The 22,221-nt window shown below is 43.8% G+C and overlaps 1 protein-coding gene across 2 annotated transcripts in view; it reads right to left on the bottom strand.

Moving 5' to 3' along the window:
• Nucleotides 1-22,221, bottom strand: part of CROCC2 (ciliary rootlet coiled-coil, rootletin family member 2) — an 878,259-nt gene that overhangs the window by 594,028 nt on the left and 262,010 nt on the right. For both annotated transcript variants that reach the window (XM_069213663.1, XM_069213664.1), the window contains one exon: nucleotides 18,332-18,478. In XM_069213663.1, the coding sequence (XP_069069764.1) occupies nucleotides 18,332-18,478 (147 nt within the window). The remainder of the gene's footprint in view (nucleotides 1-18,331; nucleotides 18,479-22,221) is intronic.

Raw genomic sequence — 22,221 nt, forward strand, 5'->3', positions numbered from 1 at the left:
AGTGCATAAGCGCCACCCAAGCACACTGATGTTACTGCTTTCTAGGCTGCATGTGCACTCAGATGCAGAGTCCAAAAGCATGTTGGCATGACCAGTGTGCAAAACTCTAGATTTGGGACATTTTTAGATGTAAAAAGAGTGCAGTTCACAGACTGGGGAGGTGTGCAGGTTAGTGTGGTTTCTACGGTTATACAGAGTATTCACCAGAAATATTGTTAAAGAAGTTAAGTAACTTGTTTTTCTGATTAATATTTCTGACAACAGATTTTTCAATTTATGAATAAATATAGCAGTACCTCTCAAGTTGGTGAGTCTGTGGACTGATTCAGACCAAAAAGTCCTGCAGGACCAAGCGGACAAAATGCCCCTATCAACAGGCCTGACTGTTGGAGTAGTGCTTTGTGAACTTGTGTTCAGGTACCCACACATCACCCTGACAAATGTCAGGAGCATATACTTTGTATGCTAACACAGTGATAGCAGCTTTGGCCATGGAGAAGTGAGCACCCAAGCCTTGTGCAGGCTGCTTCTTCGTCAGTGTGTAGCAGGTCTTATGCAGAGAACAATCCATTGATAGATAGTCCTCGTTTGCACTGCCGTGCCCTGCTATGCTCTAGAAAACCCAACAAACAGCTGATCAACCACTCAATGTTCCTTGGTACGATCCATATAAAAGCTTAGTGCCCTCCTAGGGTACAAACGACAGAGTCACTAGTCCTCCTTAGAGGGGTGAAGCGAGGCAAAGAATACTGGAACGGTGACAGTCTACCCATTGTGGAAAGGAGTTACCACATTCGGTGGAAAGGAAGCTCGGGTCCTCAACAACAAATTTTCTGAGAATAAGTGGGATAAATGTGGGTTAACAGAAAGAATCTGCAGCTTGTGGCTGCTCAGTAGGGAGCCCATCAAAAAAGTGAAGACTAAGTTCAAGTCCCACTGAGGCATCACAAAGGGTTTTGACAGAAACAAATGTTACAAACCTTTAAAAAATCTCAGGCAATTTAAATAACAAAGGCTAATTCGGCAACTGCAAAAAAAACCTGGTAGAGTTGAAAAGTAGCCCTTATCAGTGCCCAAAGCAAGAGCTTGCTGGGCTTGAGAGGGAACAAACAACAAAACTTCAGACAACATTGCTTGCAATGGGGGTCAAGTTGTTGAGTGCTGCACCAATCCACAAACTTGTACCAACAACTGGTGTATATTGATTTTGTAGAAGGTCACCTCACTGCCAAGGTGACAAGCATGTAAGGGAGATGCAGACTGTGCAGGCCTTGGTACAACACCCTACCCTGCTACTGCACCAGAAGTTACTTCTGAAGCAGCAGATTGATCGGAGGACAGACCTTCATGCCCAGGAGCTCCGGGTACCACACTCTCCAAGCCCAATCTGGTGCCACTAGGATGACTTGAACTCAGTCTTTCCTGACCTTCTTCAGAACTCTGGACTGGAGAGGCAGGAGCAGCAAAACATACAGGAGCCCTGAAATCCATTTCAGACATAAGCCGTCTCCAAGAGAGTGCTGCTTTGGAATCTCTAAAAACCAAACGTGCTGACACTGTGCATTCTCTGCAGTGGTGAAAAGGTTGAGCCAGGGTTCTCCCCATTGCTGAAAGGCCCCCTGTGCCATTTCCGGGTGCAACTGTAATTTATTATTTTCTAAGTGCCAGCAGCTGAGTTAATCTGCCCTGCCATTTAACAATCCCACCCAGTGATTTACCAATAGAGAAATTCATTGTCAGTCCAGGTACTCCCAGGGGCACAGAGTTTCTTGACACAGGGTTGACAACCTCACCCTGCCCTGCTTGTTTCAGTGCCAACTGGTGGTGTTGTCTGTGAGTACCTGTACCAGCCCTTCCTCGGATGACAAGTAGATAGGCCTTCAACACCAAGTGATTCACTTTGTATTCCAACACACTGACATTGGGTTGAGATTTACCAGATGCTGTGGCTACTGGAATTTGAGGTCTTACTGCAAAGCACGCAAGTACCACCTGGTATGTTTGGCCAGCAGGATGCGGGAGGCCAACAACCTCTTGAGCGTTGGTTATTTTCAATGAGATCAGGCCTCAAAAAATCTACTCACCCACTAGCTGTGGTTGTGTCATATTTCATCAGGTCGAGCTATTTTCAAGACATACTCACCCCTGCCTTGACAAAGAACAGGTGTTATGTTCAGTCAGAAAGTGAAGGAGCAATAAAGACGCCTTTAAATCTTGTCACATTTGCTCTGTGTTCAGAGACAGAGTTCAAAAGTCAGTTTGTGTTCTTACAGTTAATTTTCCTGCTGACTGCAGAGTTCTAGTATTTTTTAAGGTGAACTGTCTGACCTGCTGTACCAAAGTGTAAAATGAAAGGCTGTAGGGTGTCAGGTTTTTCCTAACCCACAACATGTAAATAACTAAGTCATTCTAACAAACTTTGCAAAATATATTTCAGTAGTTGTGAAAGCTCATTTTTCTACTTGTGTGTGATGAAAAAATATTTAATAGGATGAAAACAAATCAGAACACTTTTCTTGCTGATGTGCAGGGGATAATTATGTTTTCTGAAACCCAATTTTCATAGATTATTGTTAATACATTATATCGTTTTATCACTAAAGCTGAAAGCTAGTGGGAAGGTTTTTGGACATTTCTTAGAAATGTATGGTCTGTAGATGACCGTATGCTATCACATTATGCTTTAGTAATATATTTATTCAAAGTGAGTGTTTAAGGAAACTGAGAAACACTCCTTCCCTGATGCCAAGTCATGGATCATGTGTCCCCCTATATAGGGGCTAGATTCTTTTTATGCATGGAGCAAGTGTTTAGTCTATTTAATCAAACAAAAGAGGCTTTTCTGTACAGCAGAAATGCTGAGGTCACATTTGAAGGTGCACTCATTTATGAGAATGAAGAAAAAGAAGACTCTTTAAACTAAAATATTTGCCTTGGATCACACAATTTGAGACCCGTTTACCGGTCAAGTAAATTACTGTTAGGTCCAGTAGATTATTCAAGTTACTCAAACTGCAGGTCTTGTAACATTTTTATGATTTTTCAAGACTCTGAGATCTAGGACCAATGCTGAAACACTGGGATCATAGCCTGAATTTCCTGGACTTTCTGCTCCCGGGGAAGAAGCATGCAACCTCACAGTATCCTAAATAGCTATGATGAGCAGAAATGTCTACAAAGGAGTCAGGTGTGACAACAGTAGCAAACCCCAAAGATGTCAGGAAGTTTGCTGTTGTCTGGAGGTGGTTGACTGCCTGGAGCAAAACCGCCTTCAGCAGTCAGTCATCAAGGTAGGGGTAGACTGGTACCTCCAACCTCTGAAAGTGCCTGTGACCACCACCATCACTTATGTGAAAACCTGGGTGGCATTGATGAGGTCAAAAGGGAGTACTGCGAACTGAAAATTATCTTGGCCCACTGCACCCACAGGTAGAGCTTGTGATCCTATAGAAGAGGGATATGGAAATAAGTGCCTGCAGGTCCAACGCCACCATCCAGTCTCGGGGTCTAGGGCAGAGATGATATGGGCCAATGTCAGCATCTTGAATTTGTCTTTTCGCAGGAAAGAGTTGAGGGCAAAGATCTAAAACAGGACAAAGTTCAGACAATTTGGCAAAAGGAAATAGCGGGAGTAACAACTAGTTCCTACTTCAGAGGCCCAAAAGCTCTGTGGCCCTTTTGGGTAAAAGAGCTTGCACATCCTGCTTTAAGACCTACAGGTGGTCCTCTGTCAGCTGTCCTGATGGTGGTAGAAGGTGCAGCAGAGTAGAGAGAAAAGAGAGGGCGTAGTCCCAATAAACAACTTGGAGGACACAATTCTCTGAAGTGATGATCTGCCGCTCTTGGAGAAAATACCTAATTGTGCCTCCAACAGATTGCCAGCATGCAGCCAAAGACACTAAAGCAGATTTGAGGCTGCGCTGGTAGAGTGCTGGAGGACTGAACTGCATGTAGTCTTTACTGTCCTGAGCGTCTGTCTCGGAGAACTGCGGCCCAAGCCCACAAAAAGGTATAAAAGACCTGTAGGGCTGGTGGAGAAGTCTGGTTTTGGTGAAATGGAAAACCTCTATCATAGCCAAGGAGAGGGTGAAATTCCTGGTGAAATTGTCTTGTGGGAGCAGAAAGGCTCAAGGAAAGTGCTTTGGCTCTGTTCTCCCTGAAGCACTCCAAATCTGAGATTGCTTTTGCACCAAAAAGGTAAGAGCTGTCAAACAGCATGTCCAATAAGGACGCCTGGACATCCCCAAGGAAGTCCATGGACCTCTTCCAGGTATGGTGCTGAAGGTCTACACTAGTACCCATTGCTTAACTAAGTAGTTGGACGTGTCCAACCCAGAATGTTTGACAAACTTTGCATCATTGCAACCATCTTTAATAGTTTGGTTAAGTGACACCAGAAGGTCATCTGGAAAAGCAGGCAAAACTTGTGCCACAGTATCCCAAAAAGCATGAGAGTAGTCGTCTAGAAGATAGCGGGCATTCACAGATCTCGGAGCCAAGAGTATAAAAGGAGAAAATCAGTTTCCCAAATGTCTCTATATTTTGGATTCATGATCAGGTGGCGTGATAGGAAAGAATTGGGATTCATTTTGCTGGTGGATGACTGTACCACCAGGCTCTCTGGCATCGGGTGTTGAAGAAGTCAGAGACACCTTGTGTGGAACTAAGGCAATGAGCAACCTGCTTATTAACAGGCAAACCTGATCATGGCTTTGACCAAGTGCCCAAATGGGTGCCTGTAAGAGCATCATTAAATGATAACAGGGACTCTGTGGGAGCCTGACCAGGTTGAAGCACCTCAGTCAATACATTAGCCTTCATTCCCATTATGTTATCTGTAAATCTAGAACTTTAGCCGCTGTTCACAAAACCACAAAGAAAAGGCACTTTCCTATGTGGCAGGGCTGGGAGGGGCACAAGGACACTTTCCTGGGAAGTATCCAACCCACTGGCATCTTGAAACTCTTCATACCAGTTTTTCTTCATCACATTGGGGAATATAGTTTCCCCCTCAATCAATATTATTATTATTGTCCGAGTCAGTGCCGAAAAGATTGTGCAAAGCTTGGGCTCTATCATGTGGGAAGGGTAATGTACCGGAATCTGAAGGATTGGCGGCTAGTGGCTTCATGCCGGTTGGAGTTGGTTGTGATCTCTGTCAAGGTCGATTCTGCTTGGAGTTCAATAGCACATGCGTTGACGAGATAGGCGTATAAGCGAAAGAAGTGGGATGGGGGGATGTCATAGAAACCGAAATCAGAATTAATGCTGAATCCGAAGCAAGTTGAAGTGGCACAGACAGGTAGTGTAGAAAATGTGCAGCATGGACTCTCTGAAGGCCTCCACTTGCTGCAAGGGACCTGGAAATTCAGGCTGTGCCGGAACCATTTTCGAAATCACTCTGGTGGAGACTGGGAGTGAGACCAGGGGGCATGCTGATGACCTGGGCCCTCTCTTGAATCTGAGAGTGGCAGAAATGGGCAGATTCTTTTTTTGACTTTGATGCTTTTTCTTGGACTTCCCCAAAGATTTTGAGTGCAACGTTGATCTGTTATAGGAACAGAAATGGGACCTTTGTTTCAACTGTGAGAGGCGACGGCATGGAGTCTTCTTGTATTTGGCCTCATGGTCATGTATGGTCTGCAAGTTCAACTGGACACAGTTGTGGCAGGCCCCGGAGTCATGCTCTGACTCCAGGCACCATAAACAGACTATATGAGAGTATGTCACAGATATCTCCTCACAACAGTATCTGCACGGTTTAAATCCTGTTGAAAGACCAAGGAGAAGCTCTTGACCCACGTATGAAGGTGGGGAAAGAAAGGGACTGACATCAGCAAGCATGGGTGGCACTTATATGCGGCTCCTCTTAACTTTCTGGACTAGAACAGTGTGTGTGTAGGTCTGCACAATGAGTACTGCTTTGGAGGTTTCCTGATTCAGACACACGTTTGGGGGATATTGACAAGCTGAGGAATCTGTGGTTAGAAGTATTCATCAGAATAAGGAGTTACAAATTTAACCAACGACTGTTGCAGTAAGGATACTGGACCGACTAAGGATCAAGTGGCCTATGCATCTTCCTGTCGGAGTGCTATGTAACGTTCATAGGAGCATTAATGTAGCTACAAATCGTGCAGCCAGTTTAGCAGGATCAGTGTCCTGAGGTATGTTGGTTCCTCTGGTGGCCAGTTATGGCTGCCTTTTATTAGCAGATTGTTGGTGAGGTGGGCATTTTCCTAGTTTGTTCAACAGCCCCTGGCAGGCTTGCCACGCCTCAGCCTGAGAAGGCGTTGAATAGTAGTGAAGGGAAAGTTCACTTTCATGTGCACTGCTGCCACTGCGCATCATCTCCTTAAAACACGACTAAAAAGATCACAGACTTCAAGTGTTTTCTAAAACTAAAAAAAGAAGTTGTAGGTAGTACGGTCATTCTGGAAAAAACAGAGATATGTAATACTCCATCTCAGAACAAAGCATTAGCAAAGCCAACCTTTCTGACTTTCGCAGGCTGGTGGCATGTTTTTTTTTCTTTTTATATTACAAGCATATGCAACAAGAAAAAAACCAAGGAGCCACTTAAACATTGCCACTGTGCTTTTGAAATTAAATGTTTAAATGTAAAAAAAAAAAAAAAAAAAAGTACTATTGCAGTTGATTAGGAGTGACATTTTTAAACAACAAGCCTTTCAGTTGTGCCTTGCGTGTATTTATTGGCAGTTAATGAAAACAAGGGGACACCCGAATTTCACTAGGGACATGGGGTTATAAAGTATTAATAAACACCGTGGTCTCCAAAACATGAGACGATAAAACTGATAAATAGATCATTTCATTTAATGGGTGATATATAAAAACAGTCGCGACGGGTGCCAGTGACAAAAACGTGTTAAATACTCTTTAGTGCGGAACACACTAATGAATACTGTGATCAACGTGTATCATGTACACAAGAAAACGTGCCGTTCGATTCAAATACAACAACGTAAAGGGAGTCAGTGTTCTAAGTCAACGGCGGTTAGATCCTTTAAGGTATTGTGGAAATATTGAGCTCGAGCAGGAAGCTAAAATGGAAACATTAGAAACAGTAATAAACTGTATATGCAGCCTTTACACTGTTATATACAACTACGCTATTTACACAGGCCAATTACAAAGAAAATCTGAAAAAAAGAGGGTGGGAAGAGGTGTTCCCAGGGTATCGGAAGGCAACAGGAATAATGTCTGTCGGTGGGGAGAAGGACTACTGAGTGAAGGACCATTATGAAGGAAGAGAACCGGGAAGTAAATGCGCAAAACGTACCTGCATGAGAAGGATTGGTAAATATGAGACACAGAAGGTGGATAGCCTGTATGGACAAGGGAAAAGCAAGGGGTACTTAGTCCACAGCAAAAGGAACTACCAGCCCTGATAACGTGCGTAACATATCTGAAGACAATAGAAATCATGCAGAGAACCAACAATAAGATCTTGCTGCCAGCTGGGATTGACGACTTAGATTCGGAATCGTGCAGTGCCTAATGGGTTGTGTGACAATGGGCCGGCGCAGCTGACCTCGGAGGCAACTCCACTGTACAATTCGCTTTTCCCTTCCATTCTGTTTTTCCTACATTGGTATGTCAGATTTTACCTCTGCATACTCCGAGGAATAAACATCCTTGCAGGCCAGTCCTTATTTTCAATGGCGCTGACAGCATACCAACTACATCCAAAAATCTTTCTGATTAATTTGAAAAATACAGAAAAAATACACTTGTACATATTTAGTGATCCAGATGATGGCTGAATGGCTAAAAGCAGGCGTCATTCTGATAGGTCTGCAAGTAAAAAATATCACTTGTGTCTTCACAGAAGACAAAAACAGAAAAATAATTCAGCTACATTGGTACCACATGCTCAAGGCATTGGACGGTCTTGGGTATAGATACTGGTCTAGAATATACCAAAAAACCCTACAAGAAGTTGAGGACTTCGAAAAGCAAATCAAAGAATCCAACTTCATTTCGAGTGCTAAAGCAACCCTTGACAAAGCTGATAAAACAACTGCCGAGTTTAAGCATTTAGAACAAGAAAAGAAGGCCAATAAGATTAAAAAGGGAATTCAAAACCATAACATTGAGAGAACATATCCATATTTATTGGGCAACTATTACACAACGAGGACCTATTCCAGCATTATCAACCTCCCTTGGGGATATTATAATAAATAACAAGAATTTGTAACTTTCTCTGAGATCTCAGAAGATTTAAGTGGCTAATAACCAGGAGAAGGGACCAGTGGGTCTTTTAATATTAAAGGGACAAAAGGATATTTTAGAGAGCGACCAATTCCGTTCTCCCAGGAGAAATCCAGGGAGACAAAAAGCATAGCGGTGGTATAGCAATATACCAGGGTACAGAAACACACACAATATTAACAATGGGGACCAGCACAGGAATACACCATGCACAAACTGTCCCCATATTTAACCTTTTATCCCAGAGACTATCTACACATGAGTTTACTGTGTTGAGTAAAGGCCTTTTCCTCGCTCCCACAGAAAGAACCAACTTTTTAGAGCTACAAACTAAACTCTTAAGGCTTTTTTCAGCTTTTCCTGGGGTACACAATCCTTTCGCCAGCAAAGATGTAACTGGGTTACACCCCCAACCACTTTTTCCTATCCATCAAGCAGCATTCCCACAGAAGTACTAATTTGCAAGAAATGAGTCCTTAAAGTGGTAGCTTCCCTCCAACAGAAAAGCGTATTTACACCATACAATATCACCTTACAGGAACACTCAGAAATCAGCCAGCTCAAAGAATACAACACATTGATCATCAAACCTGCCAACAAGGCAGGGGAGATAGTGTACAAGACAGACAAATACAAGTATGACGCTAAACAACAACTGTCAAGCCACGAATACTATGCCGGGCTTAGCAGAGATCCCACTAAGAACATACTTACTCTGGAAGCCAAAGAGGCAGGATACCTAGGCAAAAATGAAGACACAAATATTAAAGCAAAGAACCCGAAAATTCAGGCTACATCCACAGACTCAAAAAATCCACAAAAATCAAGATACCCCTCCGGGGAGACCAATTGTATCAGGTTGGGGGTCCATTCTTTAACCGAAACCCAGTAGGTGGACTTTCTTATTAAAACTTTCTCTGCTAAGACAAAGTGCTGCATCAAAGACAGTAGACATTTCATAAACCTGATTTAAGGCACTCCACTTGACCATTCAGACTGTATACTTACCACACTAGAACACTGAAGTCCTTTATTCCAATATTCCATAGACAAATTGTATAAGTGTGATCAGTGGTTCCTTGAATACAAGACCGATAGCCTACCAAGTAGCTACCTCATTTATAATTAAGGCTCCCAGTTTTCCGTTTTTACTGATTTTTACAGATAAACACAGGCAGAAAATAATGTGTTTCCAGTCTGTATTTATTTTTAAAATGCAGAAAAATACAGAAAATTGTGCTTCTTGTGAGTGACTCCCCATGGCGTTCATGAACTCCAGACTAAAACTGAGCAGATAGACACCATGAGGAGTTAAAAACATGATGGAATTTCCTTAAATACAGGCATATGCTTAAAATATTTGTATATAATGGTAATATTTATCTGTGGGTATAGCGATTTGATATACTTCGCTGCTTAACCTGCTAGAACGTGACAGGCATTAAAGTATGAGTGCATGCTTACAAGATAAATGTGGAAACATACCAACTTACGACTCCATTTACTTTAAAAACACAAAATAAATAAGGGTAAATACCAATGAGATGACCAAGAATAAATATTGATAAATATAGGGGAAATGGTAAAATAATACCATAAAACCGGGAGCTCTATTTATAATTTCCCTATTTAATCTGGCATTAACCATAACTTTTTCCAGATTGGGAATACATGTCTTTCCTTCAGACCAAAGTGACATCCATGGGGATGTTTATGCTCCAAATTCTGCCATTTTGTTAATAGATTATTTCAAAACCACTACCATTTTCGGGAACCAAAAACATTTCTGGAACTGTTACACTGATGATATTTTTAGGATTTAGAAAGGCTCTCACTCACTCACGAATTCCAAAATTGACTAAACCGGAATTGCAATGGCTCAAAGCTTACCATGGACAGTAAGAATACCGACATTTATTTTCTGGATTTACTGATTAGGACAGATAATGGCCTCCTTTATACCACCTTCTATCCCAAACCCACTGAGAGGAACACTATTGAATTTCTCAAGCTTCCACCCTCGTGCCCTGAAAAACTTCTGATCATTTAGCCAGTTTCTCAGAATTAGAAGTATTAATTAAAGACTGCTTTTACTGTAGACCATTAGTCACCCGCTCAACGAACAGGGCATGTTATTGCCTAAGGAAGACTCTAATGATACCAAAGCAAAAAAAGAGAGACTTTCAACAGCATTTACTTTTGTTAGCAAATGTATTACGAAACTTTGAAATGCAATGACAGCAGGAGATCTTACTCTTGAACCTCCTATGTTTGCTTATAAAAAGCGAAACATCTGAAGGATCACTTAGTTTGGGCTGCAACCCCACCCACCCTGCAGTAACAGCCTACGCACCCTCACTGATTTTTTGGATTTGTTGCATTTAGAGCTGGTACAGCATCAACACAAGTACAATAATGCAAAAGGGAAAACTTAAGTAGGATAAAATACTCGGTACTGATCTGGGACAACTTTGCATCTGTAATAAGTAGTGAGTGACATCAAATTATTATCTTAGTGGGGTGTGGCTTGGCGCTGCCAGATGGTGGATGCTCAGTAGAGGAGTGCCTGTAATCCTGCATAATTCAGGCTGCATTGAGCCCTCACCGACTAGCGAATGGCAAAGGACATCTGGCGGGAACTCAGAGTGGCTGTGGAGGGGCGCAGCAAAGACGGCTGTGGAGCAGCAGCATAAGCACAGAGAGATAGGTGCAGCCTGATACTATTGCAGCAGTAGACTTCAGAGCACGCCATGTGGGCTGGAGCCCTTGCGGTGCTGCAGGGGAGTCAGATTTTCACCCCGCTCATGTAGTAAGTCTTGTGGGCCACCCGTTTGCAGCAAAGGGGTGAGAGATTCTGCACCAGGACATGCGCAGGCTGCTCTGCACGGAGGGCCTCCCTGAAGGGACCTGCTCTTCCCGGCACATGCCTAGGTCTGCTATAGATCTTCTGCTGGTGTGGGGAGCCCTCTGTACATGCAGAAGCTGCAGTGCCCCCATGCCTGGACGGCCATAGATATAGGCCCAGCTGTAAAGGGAACCTGGTGCAGTGGATTGATCTAGTTATGCGGACATACGACTGTTGACTTCTGATAAAGACCCTGACCATCACCCCCCCCCCCCATTTCCTTCTCATTACTCACCTTGCAATGCAGTGGGGACGCACAGCTCTGCTGTTTATCCTCCCTGGGCAATACCTATCAGTGTACAATGTGAGACTGCTTGTGACTCCCCCAGCTTGGATTTTCCAGTGTTGCGGAGCTGCGGGTCTCTGCTTACAGAACTGTGGGCCAGATATACAACAGTTCCCAAATTGCGACTCACAAATTGAGCTCAGCTCCTAGGGAAATCTTTTTACTACCTATTTTGCGTAATTTGCACACTTTTTCCTATAAAGAACGATTGATTGGCATTCAAAGCCTTTCATCCAAACAAATGTGCAGTTCTATTCTTAGTTTTATCAAATCTGCTATCACCATTAGGAACCGACATGAATTAGTAATGTGACTATTTATTAAGGGAAACCAGATATTGTCTTACTGTTGTATACGATTTTATAAGTATTTATTATTTTATACCGATTTAGTAAGCTTAGGTGGTAAGCTTAGATTTTATAGATTTGTAGATTAAAGAGACTTGCCTTCGAATTAGGTAATAAGTACTGTATTTTATGATGATTTTTATATATGTATGTGTACTTTTATGGCAACACGCCGAATAAAGTTATTTTGACTGACTGACTGAGAGTCGCAATTGGAAAATGTAATAATATGTCTCAGACACATTTAGGGATTCCGAGTGGGGCTGCAATTGACCTGCCTCATTAGTATTCATGAGGCAGGTCGCAATTTGCACCCATTGGGAATATGGGCAGCAGACTATCATGTCTGTGTTTGCTTTTAAATAAAGTAACTTTTTTTTTTTTTTAATATAGTCTGTTTTTCTTAAAGGAAAACAGGATGCATTTCAAAAAGAAAAATGAAAACGTTGGTTTTGTTTTTTAAGGGTAGGCAGTGGTCCGTGGGACCACTATCTGTTCTTAAAAGACATTGACGCTACCATTCAGAAAGGGAAAGGGGGTTCCCTGGCGACCCCTTCCAGTTTGTGACTGGCTTACCACCTACTCGAAGTAGGCGGTAAACTGTAGTTGTTTTGCAACCTCATTCCATTTACGAAACAACTGTACATCCCCTTGCAAATCACTATTATAAAGGGACGCCCTTGACAAGTCGCTTACTAATAGCAGCTCACAAACCCTATTTTGCGAGTCGGTAATAAGTTACCGACTCGCAAAATAGGGTTTGTACATGACAGAGGCCAAATCTGTTTGTGACCACTAAAAATTGTCTTACATCTGGCCCTGTATGTCTAGAGCCTAACTAATCGCCATCTTACACTGCAAGGAGCTATGACAGCCACAAGGGAACGTCGCTATGCCTGCAAATGGGGAGAGAGAAGACTGGAAACTCTTCTGCAGTGGCACTGGCCCTGGAAGAGAAGGCGGATTGTGAAGGGGAAGCACCCTACAACCCACTGAGGAACCCTTCACTCAAACAAAACATGGCAAAACCCATATTGATGAAACTGGACATGATCCTCAGCGAAATAGCAGAGACCAGGCTTGACCTCTGGGGCACAGTAGTTGCGGTGCCAACTGAATTGGCCTGTTAGGCAAGGATCAACCTAAACTCTCAGACCTCGTCAAAACAACAGGATGGTCATATAAGAATTTCAGCCCCACACTGATGACCTCATCAAGAAGCTGACTGAAGTCACCAACAGGGTCCACTTCCTGGAAGACAAAATGGAATACACGGAGGGGAGATCTAGATGCAACAATGTGTGCACTATAAGCTATCAGGAGGTTGCAGAAAGCATGGACCTCACTGCTTTCTTCGAAACCTAGCTCTCTAACCATATTTCACCCACAGTCCTCTCTCCCCATTTCACTTCTGCACATGCACATCGGGTGCTCTCCTGGTGCCTCGCACCAGCAGCTCCTCCACGACCAATCGTAGCTAAAATCCCGAACTTTAATGACAATTATGCCAAAGATGCCATGCTACATGCTGCCAGACAAGCAGGCTGCATAACCTTTGAGAATGCACAGATCTTCCTCTTTCCAGATTACGCACTTGCTGTCCAACACAGGAGGGCCTTGTACATGGGTGTGAAACGCAAACTAAAAGATGCTCAGTTCAAATACTCATCATAATTCTCTATGAAGCTGAAGGTGATTGTGAATAGGTGTTCCAATTTGTTTACAGAAACCACCAATGCATGGGACTGGGGTGAGCAAAGATGCCCACACTTCAAAGACAAGCAGTGATTCCCCACGAGCCCGGTACAGGTCCCCCTGGAAAGGCGCAGTGCCTCATCGAAGGACAACTTCACATAGGTACACCCCCAAGGCTCCTTCACTAGTGCAGGCATGGAGTGTAAGAATTGTGGCCATTGATACTGTGTCATTTCTGGACACCAGTCCCAACCTGCTCTGCAGATGATGCAGATGTTTCCTCTGACAAATAATCAGATCTGATCAGCACTGCGTCCACCATTTTTCCTTAAATAATGCCCCAGACAACCAAGGACATTGTATGAATGGAAATGCAGTACACACTGTACAACAGACAAGAAAGAGACATGCACTGCTATGATAGCACAGAGAAGCATCAGGCAACACCACAGCATATTTATTGCCCTGTGCAATTACCTGTTAATATGCCTGGTGCACTGGGGAGTGCTGATGAGGCACCCTCTCATCAGTAGATGCAGATAAGAGGGATCACAAGGCCCCCATTGGGGCCCCCATGCCCTTGCATGAACCAGGTTCACAAGTTAAAAGCACACAAAAATGAACCTACCTATCTTGCATCTCACTAGTGTAGGCCTCCAATGACCCACCCAGCCTGACATGCTGGCTCCCCCTTCCACTGTGCAGTTGCAAGACCTGCAGCACCTCAACCTACAGGTTACAACACATTTTATTGTACGGGCAGCAAGATGTTGCGATCCTGCCCTGGGTTTGGGAGTTGGCTTGTTTTAGTAGGTGGGCTGGATTCTTACTGCTCAGTACTGGAGGTCACTGGGTTGTGCAGATCGATACGCCCACCTCCTCCCCTCCTGGGGCACCTCCCACATCCCCCTCCCCACACCATCATCAGTTGCTCATCATCACAAAACATGGTTAAGTTATCAATAGTGACATGGAAAATCCATGGAATGGGTACTGTGGGGAAGCATTTACTGAAAGTCAGGGGGCGCTCATTGCCTTTCTGCAGGAGACCCATGCTCCCAAATGGGAAAACCTCAGACTACAGAAACGCTGGAGGGGCCGATGTTATTGCACAGGTTACCCCAGAGGGGTGCTCATCTGGGTTAGGTGAACAGTACCTTTCCGGTGCACTACGACTGTGACGGATGTGGGAGGGTGCTATGTACTAGTGGAAAGAGTACTGGATGGTACTACGGTCCTAATGGAGAGCATTTGCCTCCTGAATACAGGCCAATCGCAATTCCAGGTGGATCTTTCAATTCAGTTGGCCAGTTGATCCCTGCTTCCCTGGATAATAGGGGACGACTTCAACTGCAACTTAAACCTCATACTGGAGAAGTCTCTGTTCCCCCTACCCGCTGCTCGTCCACGGTCCACACTGCAACCTGCATTTCGCAACGTCTGGCACACTGGTCATTAGTTGATAGATGGAGAGCCCTACATCCTGGCGAGTAGGTGTACTCATTCTACTCCCCCCCCCACCATATGATCTTCACATCAGGCTGGATCGTTTCTTAAGCCACCCTGCTACAGAATTATTAGTGACTGACACAGAATACCTTGGCAAGACCCTCTCTGAACATAACCCCTTGCTACTGCAGCTCACCTAGGGTTGTGGGATTGCTTTTGGGGGTGGGGAAAGCTGAAAACATTATCACCATCTTGTGCTGTGGGACACCCTGAAACAGTAGTACGGGCATGGTTTACATGCAATCATAGGGGCAAAAGTCACACTGCATCACAAGCTGGAGCAGATTGAAGACTCCTTACGTAGCCTAGAGATGGCAGCTGTAGAGGACGAAGCAGCTTGTATCGACTAGAATGAAGCACGGGAATGCCATCCTCAGTTACTCGAATCACTATACTGCATAGATTACAAGGTGTACCACACCAAGATACATGCACAGGGGGATAAGCAAGGACATCTACTAGTGTGGTTAATATGACATGAGGCAGCCACCTGCACCTCAACGGATACCATAGCATACACCCAATAGCAATACACATGGTGTTATGCACACACTACCACTCGTGTCAGCTCAATGGTTATAAATTCCTTTGCACCATCACTTTTGCTGGAGGTCCCTGTGGCACACTAGGACATTCTAGATGTCCCAATCATGGAACAAGTGATCCACTTCACCACATACGATTCCCCCACCTGTAAAACTCCAGCTTCGATGAGCTCCTGATCGAATTTTGGAGAACCTATGAAAAAATGTTGGTCCCCAAGTTAGCCTACTTGTACACTTCCGCCCTTGCCACCGGACTTTTAACTGCAATCCATGCAAGAGGCTCTCCTGGTCTCCCTCCCTAAACCGGGATGAGACCCACTTGTGGTACCTTTCTACAGGATATTAGCCATGCTGGACTGCCACTAGAAGATCTTCAGTAAAATCCTGGTGACAAGATTACTGGAGCTCATGTCAATTCATTCTGACCAAAACAGATTCATACCTGGATGTTCCACATCCCTTAAAATATGCAGGATACATAGGCTCCTGTAAGACTAACCGCCCAGCTCACTTCACTCTGCATGTTTGATATCAGACTTAGAGAAGGCTTTTGATATGGTAAACTGGGGTTACATGTTCACTGTCCTCCATAAAATGGGCCTGGTAGACACATTTTGGGATTGATCAAACTCCTATGCACCAAACTGGTGGCCTGGGTTAAAATCAGACAGCTGATCTCAGACCACTTTCCTGTCAATCAAGGCACACACCAGGAGTGCCCACTTTCACTGCTTCTTTTTTTCACTAGCAGTTGAGCCACTGGTGCATCACATGTGCAAGCTCGGGGGAACCTGGGGCATACCACTAAATGGTGAGACGCATGCCAATTCCCTATATGCAGATGGTGTTTTGCAGAACGTGGCCATGGAGGACCTCACCCATATACTGGAAGTCTTCAAGGCAGCCTCAGGCCTGGGGGTCAACTGGTTCAAATCCTGCATGTTCCCACTACACCCGCCTGCTCTGCAGACAACATATTAGTCAATACTCATCAGATTAATTGGAAATGTTCCACCTTTCAGTATTTGGGCATCAACATATACCATGCTGCCCCACACCTTGTGGACGGCAATTCGGTAAGGGCAATCTCTTCGTTCTGAGGGCTTACCCAGGTGTGACCCCATATGCACTGGAGATCCCCCTGAGCTCCATGCGCCCCTTTGGTGCAGCCACAGGCTGGGGTGTGATAGAGAATTGGAAGAACTCAAGGGTAAGCTCCACCAGTGATCTGTTTAAAGACGGCATCTAGATTACATTCAATCTGCTGTTGGAATAGATCAGCCTTCTGGTGGGACAGTTCTTGATGCACAGGAGGTGAGTTGTGGAACTTGAAACCCTTGAAAGGGGAATTGCAGTCTGAGCTCCCCCACCCATCTGTTAATTTAAGTCTTATTTATAATTGTAACTATTAGGAAACTTATCTCCTGGATAGCAAAAGCCATTTGGAAAAAGACTGTTGAAGCTTCAGCCACTACATGGCAGAAGTGGGAAACTGATATAGGTGCATGTGACTGCTAAGGAGTGGGGTAAAGCAGCTGCATACCTACTATTAGAGTTAGGTCTTATATTTTTTTTATCTTTGCCTTTTTGCATCCTTCTGATTTTGATGAAAGCATGCATCAGAGTATATGCCTCTCCATCTGGAGCACAGGCAAGTAGGCCAGCCTCATTTGTTGATGTTTGCTGTGTGTCTGGCATGGTGATAATTGCTAAAAGACATATTCATCACCACGGACTGAATAGTGACTTTGACACACAATAGGTAATGGGGTTTATTTAATAATCAGTCCTGAGGAAAGCCCGGGACCAGTAGAGGCAGTGAGGAAGGGATAAAACATGTTGACGTAGTATTAAGATACAGTGGTAGTAACCCTGCCCTTAATTTACCTGCTCAATTTATTTACATTGTCAATCATAACAGTGGCACCCAAAATAAAGGGATACTAGGGTGATCACTAGGCATTTTTAAATACGGGTATCCCCCATGAAGATTATAACATTATTCAAAGTGCTCCCTGGAATTTAGTAGAACCCACCCAGGTTTTAGGCACCAGGCTACGACCCTATGATGAAGCATGGTACCAATAGGGTGCGCAAGGTTCCACAATAATAACACTGAATGTTTCTTCGGGGGCAGGATGACAAAGCGACAACAAACCATTATCAGTAGGGTGGTAGGCTACCTGTTGTAAAGTGAATTCTAGAAATAGTATACAGTGTTTCTCAACTTAAAACTTTCTCTTTCCCTTGCCCACACATCAGTATTGTAAGAAAGTCACCACAACATTCTTTGGGGGATTCACCCCATGTAAATTAGCTTAACATGCTTAAAATGCAACATATGACACTGCATATCCTCCAAACATTACATGATAAGAAGTCTCAAATCCTTTGTAAAGTTATCATTATGTTCTACCATTATTGTAGCAATTTTACAAGACTACCGTGGTTGACAAAAATCCTTGGCAAAGTGACAAAGCAGTATTTAAATTCTGGCAATGTTTGTTCGATGTTACTCTCTTAATGTGGTCACAAATCCACAACCTACTACTGCATTTCTCAGGAAATCATTGAGGCAGAAGTTATACCCACCCCCACTGATATATTCAAAAGTCATCTTTCAATATTACCTGCATTTGAACTATGTTCCCAGTCTAACATGCTAATAATAATAATAATTTGCGGGAAGACATTCAGTCCCACTAACGTCTTTAAATCCTACCCAATGCCGACCTATGCTATTTGTGCAGTGCGCTTAGAAAGGGTTGTTTTTTATGAGGTCAAGTCAGGGTGCTTGAAAGATTACCTGTAATATGATTCGATTCAGGTTGATCTTGTCTTGTGCAAGTCCTTCCATCAATGCCCCCATCTTAGCCAGCGAGTCCCTAAGAGTTGCTTCTTCAGTCTTCATTCTGTTAATTCTAAGTTCCAGGTAAGAGCTGTTGGCTTCTGTCTGATGATGTAGACAAAAGTACATTGTATAATCTACTACAGCATCCAAACTGTCTAATTTACTGCTCCAAAACATACCCACTTATTTTGAGGCACGTCTTATATTGTAGATGAGAATAGGGCATATTGTTCTGAGGAAAGAATGGAGAAAAGCAATAAAAGAGTAAAAGAAGGAAGAAATAACAGAGGGAGAGAAGAGCACATGTAGAGTCAGGGAAGGAGGAACTGATAAATAGATAAGAGGAGTAAAGGTTTCAGAAATTGAATGAGGAAAGGGGTGTCGAACAGAAGGAATTCAGTAAGTGAGAAAAGGGAACTAGCGTATAAAAGGAAGGGTAGGAGGAGAGAGTAGGGAATGAAGAAGCCAAGTAAACGAAGAAGCAATGGGGAGTGGCATTAAGAGTGTGTGCAGGAGAGAGGGAGGCAGGGAGGAGCTATTAAGAGATAGAAGAGTTAGGAAGGAAGGAACAAAGGGAAAATAAAGTGAGTGATGAACGATTAAAGTAGTGATAACAAGAGAAGGAGATGACTGAAGAAGAAAAGAAGGGTAGTAAGGAACTATATCATTCTGCGAGGAGTATCTAAGGAACATTTAATTGGCACTACTAAACGAAGAATAAAGGAACATTGATCTGAACAGTCTTGAATTTACAGATTACACTCTATAAAAAAGGGCCTGATGTACATACCTTCTGGTTGCAAATACTTGTTGCAATCTGCTACTATTATTTTACGAACTAGAAAGTTTTTGAGAACCAGCCTATTTACGAGTAGTCCAGTTTGCAAAAAACAGGAATCAGAGTGGGTCACAATCCAACCAACCTCGTTGATATTCATGAGATAGATCGCAACTTGCGACTCACCCTGATTAGAGGCCATGACAGTGCTGATGACCTGCCAGGATCTATTACTATAACAGGTGTTCGAATGGTAATTATTCTAAAGAAAAGACATAGCAAATATGTAGGTACACAAAAAGGTCACTGCTGACAAAAAATGAATGATGAGAAAGCTTGAAAAAAAAAATTCAATTTTAATGATTGGATTAATCATATTCATAATTCTCATATGACAATTCCAACAGGTGACAGGGTGCTATATGTAAAGGCCCAGTGCAACTGAAATAAAGTTAGGAAATGTGTATACATATATATAGTGCGCATAACAGATTGAAAACTCAACGAACATGACAAGATTTAAATACACAAGAATGACATTTCCCATCAAGTCAGTTTTTATTGAAAAGAGTCCTTACAATAAATTAATATTTGGTTCAGACATATTGCTCAACGTTTCAACCCTTAAAGACAGAATTTTGACAGGGTCTTCCTCAAGACAAATTTAACAACCTGACCAAGCTAGAGACTATGGGGGTCATTTCAACCTCGGCGGTCTTTTCACAAGACCGCCAAGGGACCGCCGTGCTGAAGACCGCCAGTGCTGGCAGTTTTCCGCTCGGCGAATGATGACTGCTGGCAGCCCTCCGTCCTTTTCTGGACGGAGAGCCGCCAGAGGCCATACTGGCGGTCGGCGGGGAAGTGGAGGTTGCTCCACCTCCACCACCCCATCAACAGAACACCGCCCACCGAATCACATTACGTGATTCGGTGTGGCGGTGTTCTGTTGACGGGGTGCTGGTGGCGGAGCAGCCCCCATGGATCCCGTCCCCTCCCGGAGGATCAACGGACCAGTTAAGTTGATCGTCCGTCAGGGGAGGGGAGCGGGTGGGTGTTGTGTGTGTGCATGTGAGTATGAAGAGGGGGTGTGTGAGTGCGTGTATGCATGCGGGGGATATAGTGTGTTTGGAAATGTGTGCGTGTCTGCCTGTATGTATGTCTGTATGGATGTGTGTGTGTATGTCTGAATGTGGGTGTGCGAGTAGGACTGTGTGTGTGTCTGTTGGCATGTTTTTGTGTGTGTGCGGGTATGTGTGTTGGTGGTGTCTGCATGCGTGTTGGGTGTGTGTCTGTGTAGTGATGTTGGGGGTAGGGGTGGGGACGGGGGTCCTGCCACCTTTGGGGGGTGGGGGGTGTCAGGGAAGGACTTGGGGTAGGGGAGACCCCTATCAGTGCCAGGGAAGGGATTCCCTGGCACTGATAGTGCGTACCGCCATGGATTTCATGGCGGTGCCCAACCCCATGAAATCCATGGCGGTCAGCAGGGTCATGATACCGCTGGCGGACTTGTGACGGCCGCCGGGCTGGAGACCCAAGTCTCCAGCCCAGCGGTCATCTCCGCCCTGGCGGTCGGTTCGGAGAAGCGGCGGATGACCATGGCGGTAACCGCCATGCTCATAACTCCAATTATTTTACCGCCAGCCTTTTGGTGGTAAGACCGCCACTTCTCCACCAACCGCCAGGGTTGTAATGAGGGCCTATATCTCACAAATGAGACTCGCTGAAGTAAAATTTGATCGCCTGAGCAGTACATAAAAAAACACCTCAATAAACAGGAGAACTCAGGGGAAGTGTAGAACCTTTGTGTTTTCCTTTACAGCAGGGACGCTAGTTCCATTCAGCGTGCTGTTCGGCTTCAAACTCTGCAGAACAGCATGCCGAATGGAAGCAGATTCTCATATTTAAATCTTGTCCTGATGATTGTTATAATTATGGCTTGCATACCCTAGATCCTTGGGAGTACAAAGTTGGTTTACCCTTTCTGTTACTGGCCTACTAGGGTCAGCAGACCACTATGTCCGCGATTGCCTCTCAATACAGATTTTTTTCTGTTTTAGGGTAGGCTGTTTTCCATAAAGGAAACAGGGCTGCGTTTAAACAAAAGTTTTCTTTTTTAAAGTTTAAGAATTGCAGTAGACCTCCTAGTCCGCTGCCTACTCACAAGCACATTTATTAAAGGTTCACAATGGGAGACAGGTCCAAAAGGTACCTCTTTCCCTTTTGCTAATTATCACCCCAACTTGAGTCAGTAATTTTTCCAATGTTCAGAGAGTGGATTACAGTTGCAAATCATTGATGGATCTCATACCGATTTGCAATCCCATTTTAAAAGTAAGCAAATGTTTGCAGACTCCTAAAATAGGGTTAGTAGATAGTACAAACGTATTTTGAGGTCCAAAATGCACCTATTTTGTGTCTGCAACCAAAAACTAAATTTGAACATCAAGCCGCACATTCTGAAAAAGATACTGAATCACTGAAATGCCCTGGGCTCTTATTAGGAGTTAAATGGAGCAGATTTAATGTGTGGAATTACACTCTGCCTGATCACAACTCGCCTTGTGTTCCCTCACCGGACATTCTTGGGTGCTGGAATAGCAGACTGATTTCACAACTGGTAATTCCGTCTGGTAAAGTTAGTCTCTCTTTCTCCATCTCTCTTGCTAGGAAACACTTTGCAGAAACTTTACTAAGAATTTGCCCTGCCGCAACATCTGAGAAAGGGATTTACTTTCCAGCACAAAATCTATCTTGCTCTGGAAATGTGTCCCTTTCTTGGCACAAATTGCACTTTACATCACTTAAATGGGTGGAGCTTGTGCATTATATAATGCAAGCATCCACGTTTGTTGATGCAAAACTCAATCTATTAAGATAAGCAGACTGGGCTTCGCATCAAAAAATAAAACCTCCTTGAAAAAGGTGCAAAGTTGGCCAAACAATTTTATTTTTCATAAAATTGTCAATGTTCTGCATTGTACAGGAAACAAAACACACAAATGTGTGAAATGTTATAAAAATTGTCTAGAATCGGACATCAATGTCTATTTTCTATTGTTACCCACTG

Source organism: Pleurodeles waltl, chromosome 11 (assembly GCF_031143425.1).
Source record: "Pleurodeles waltl isolate 20211129_DDA chromosome 11, aPleWal1.hap1.20221129, whole genome shotgun sequence".
Lineage (NCBI taxonomy): Eukaryota > Metazoa > Chordata > Amphibia > Caudata > Salamandridae > Pleurodeles > Pleurodeles waltl.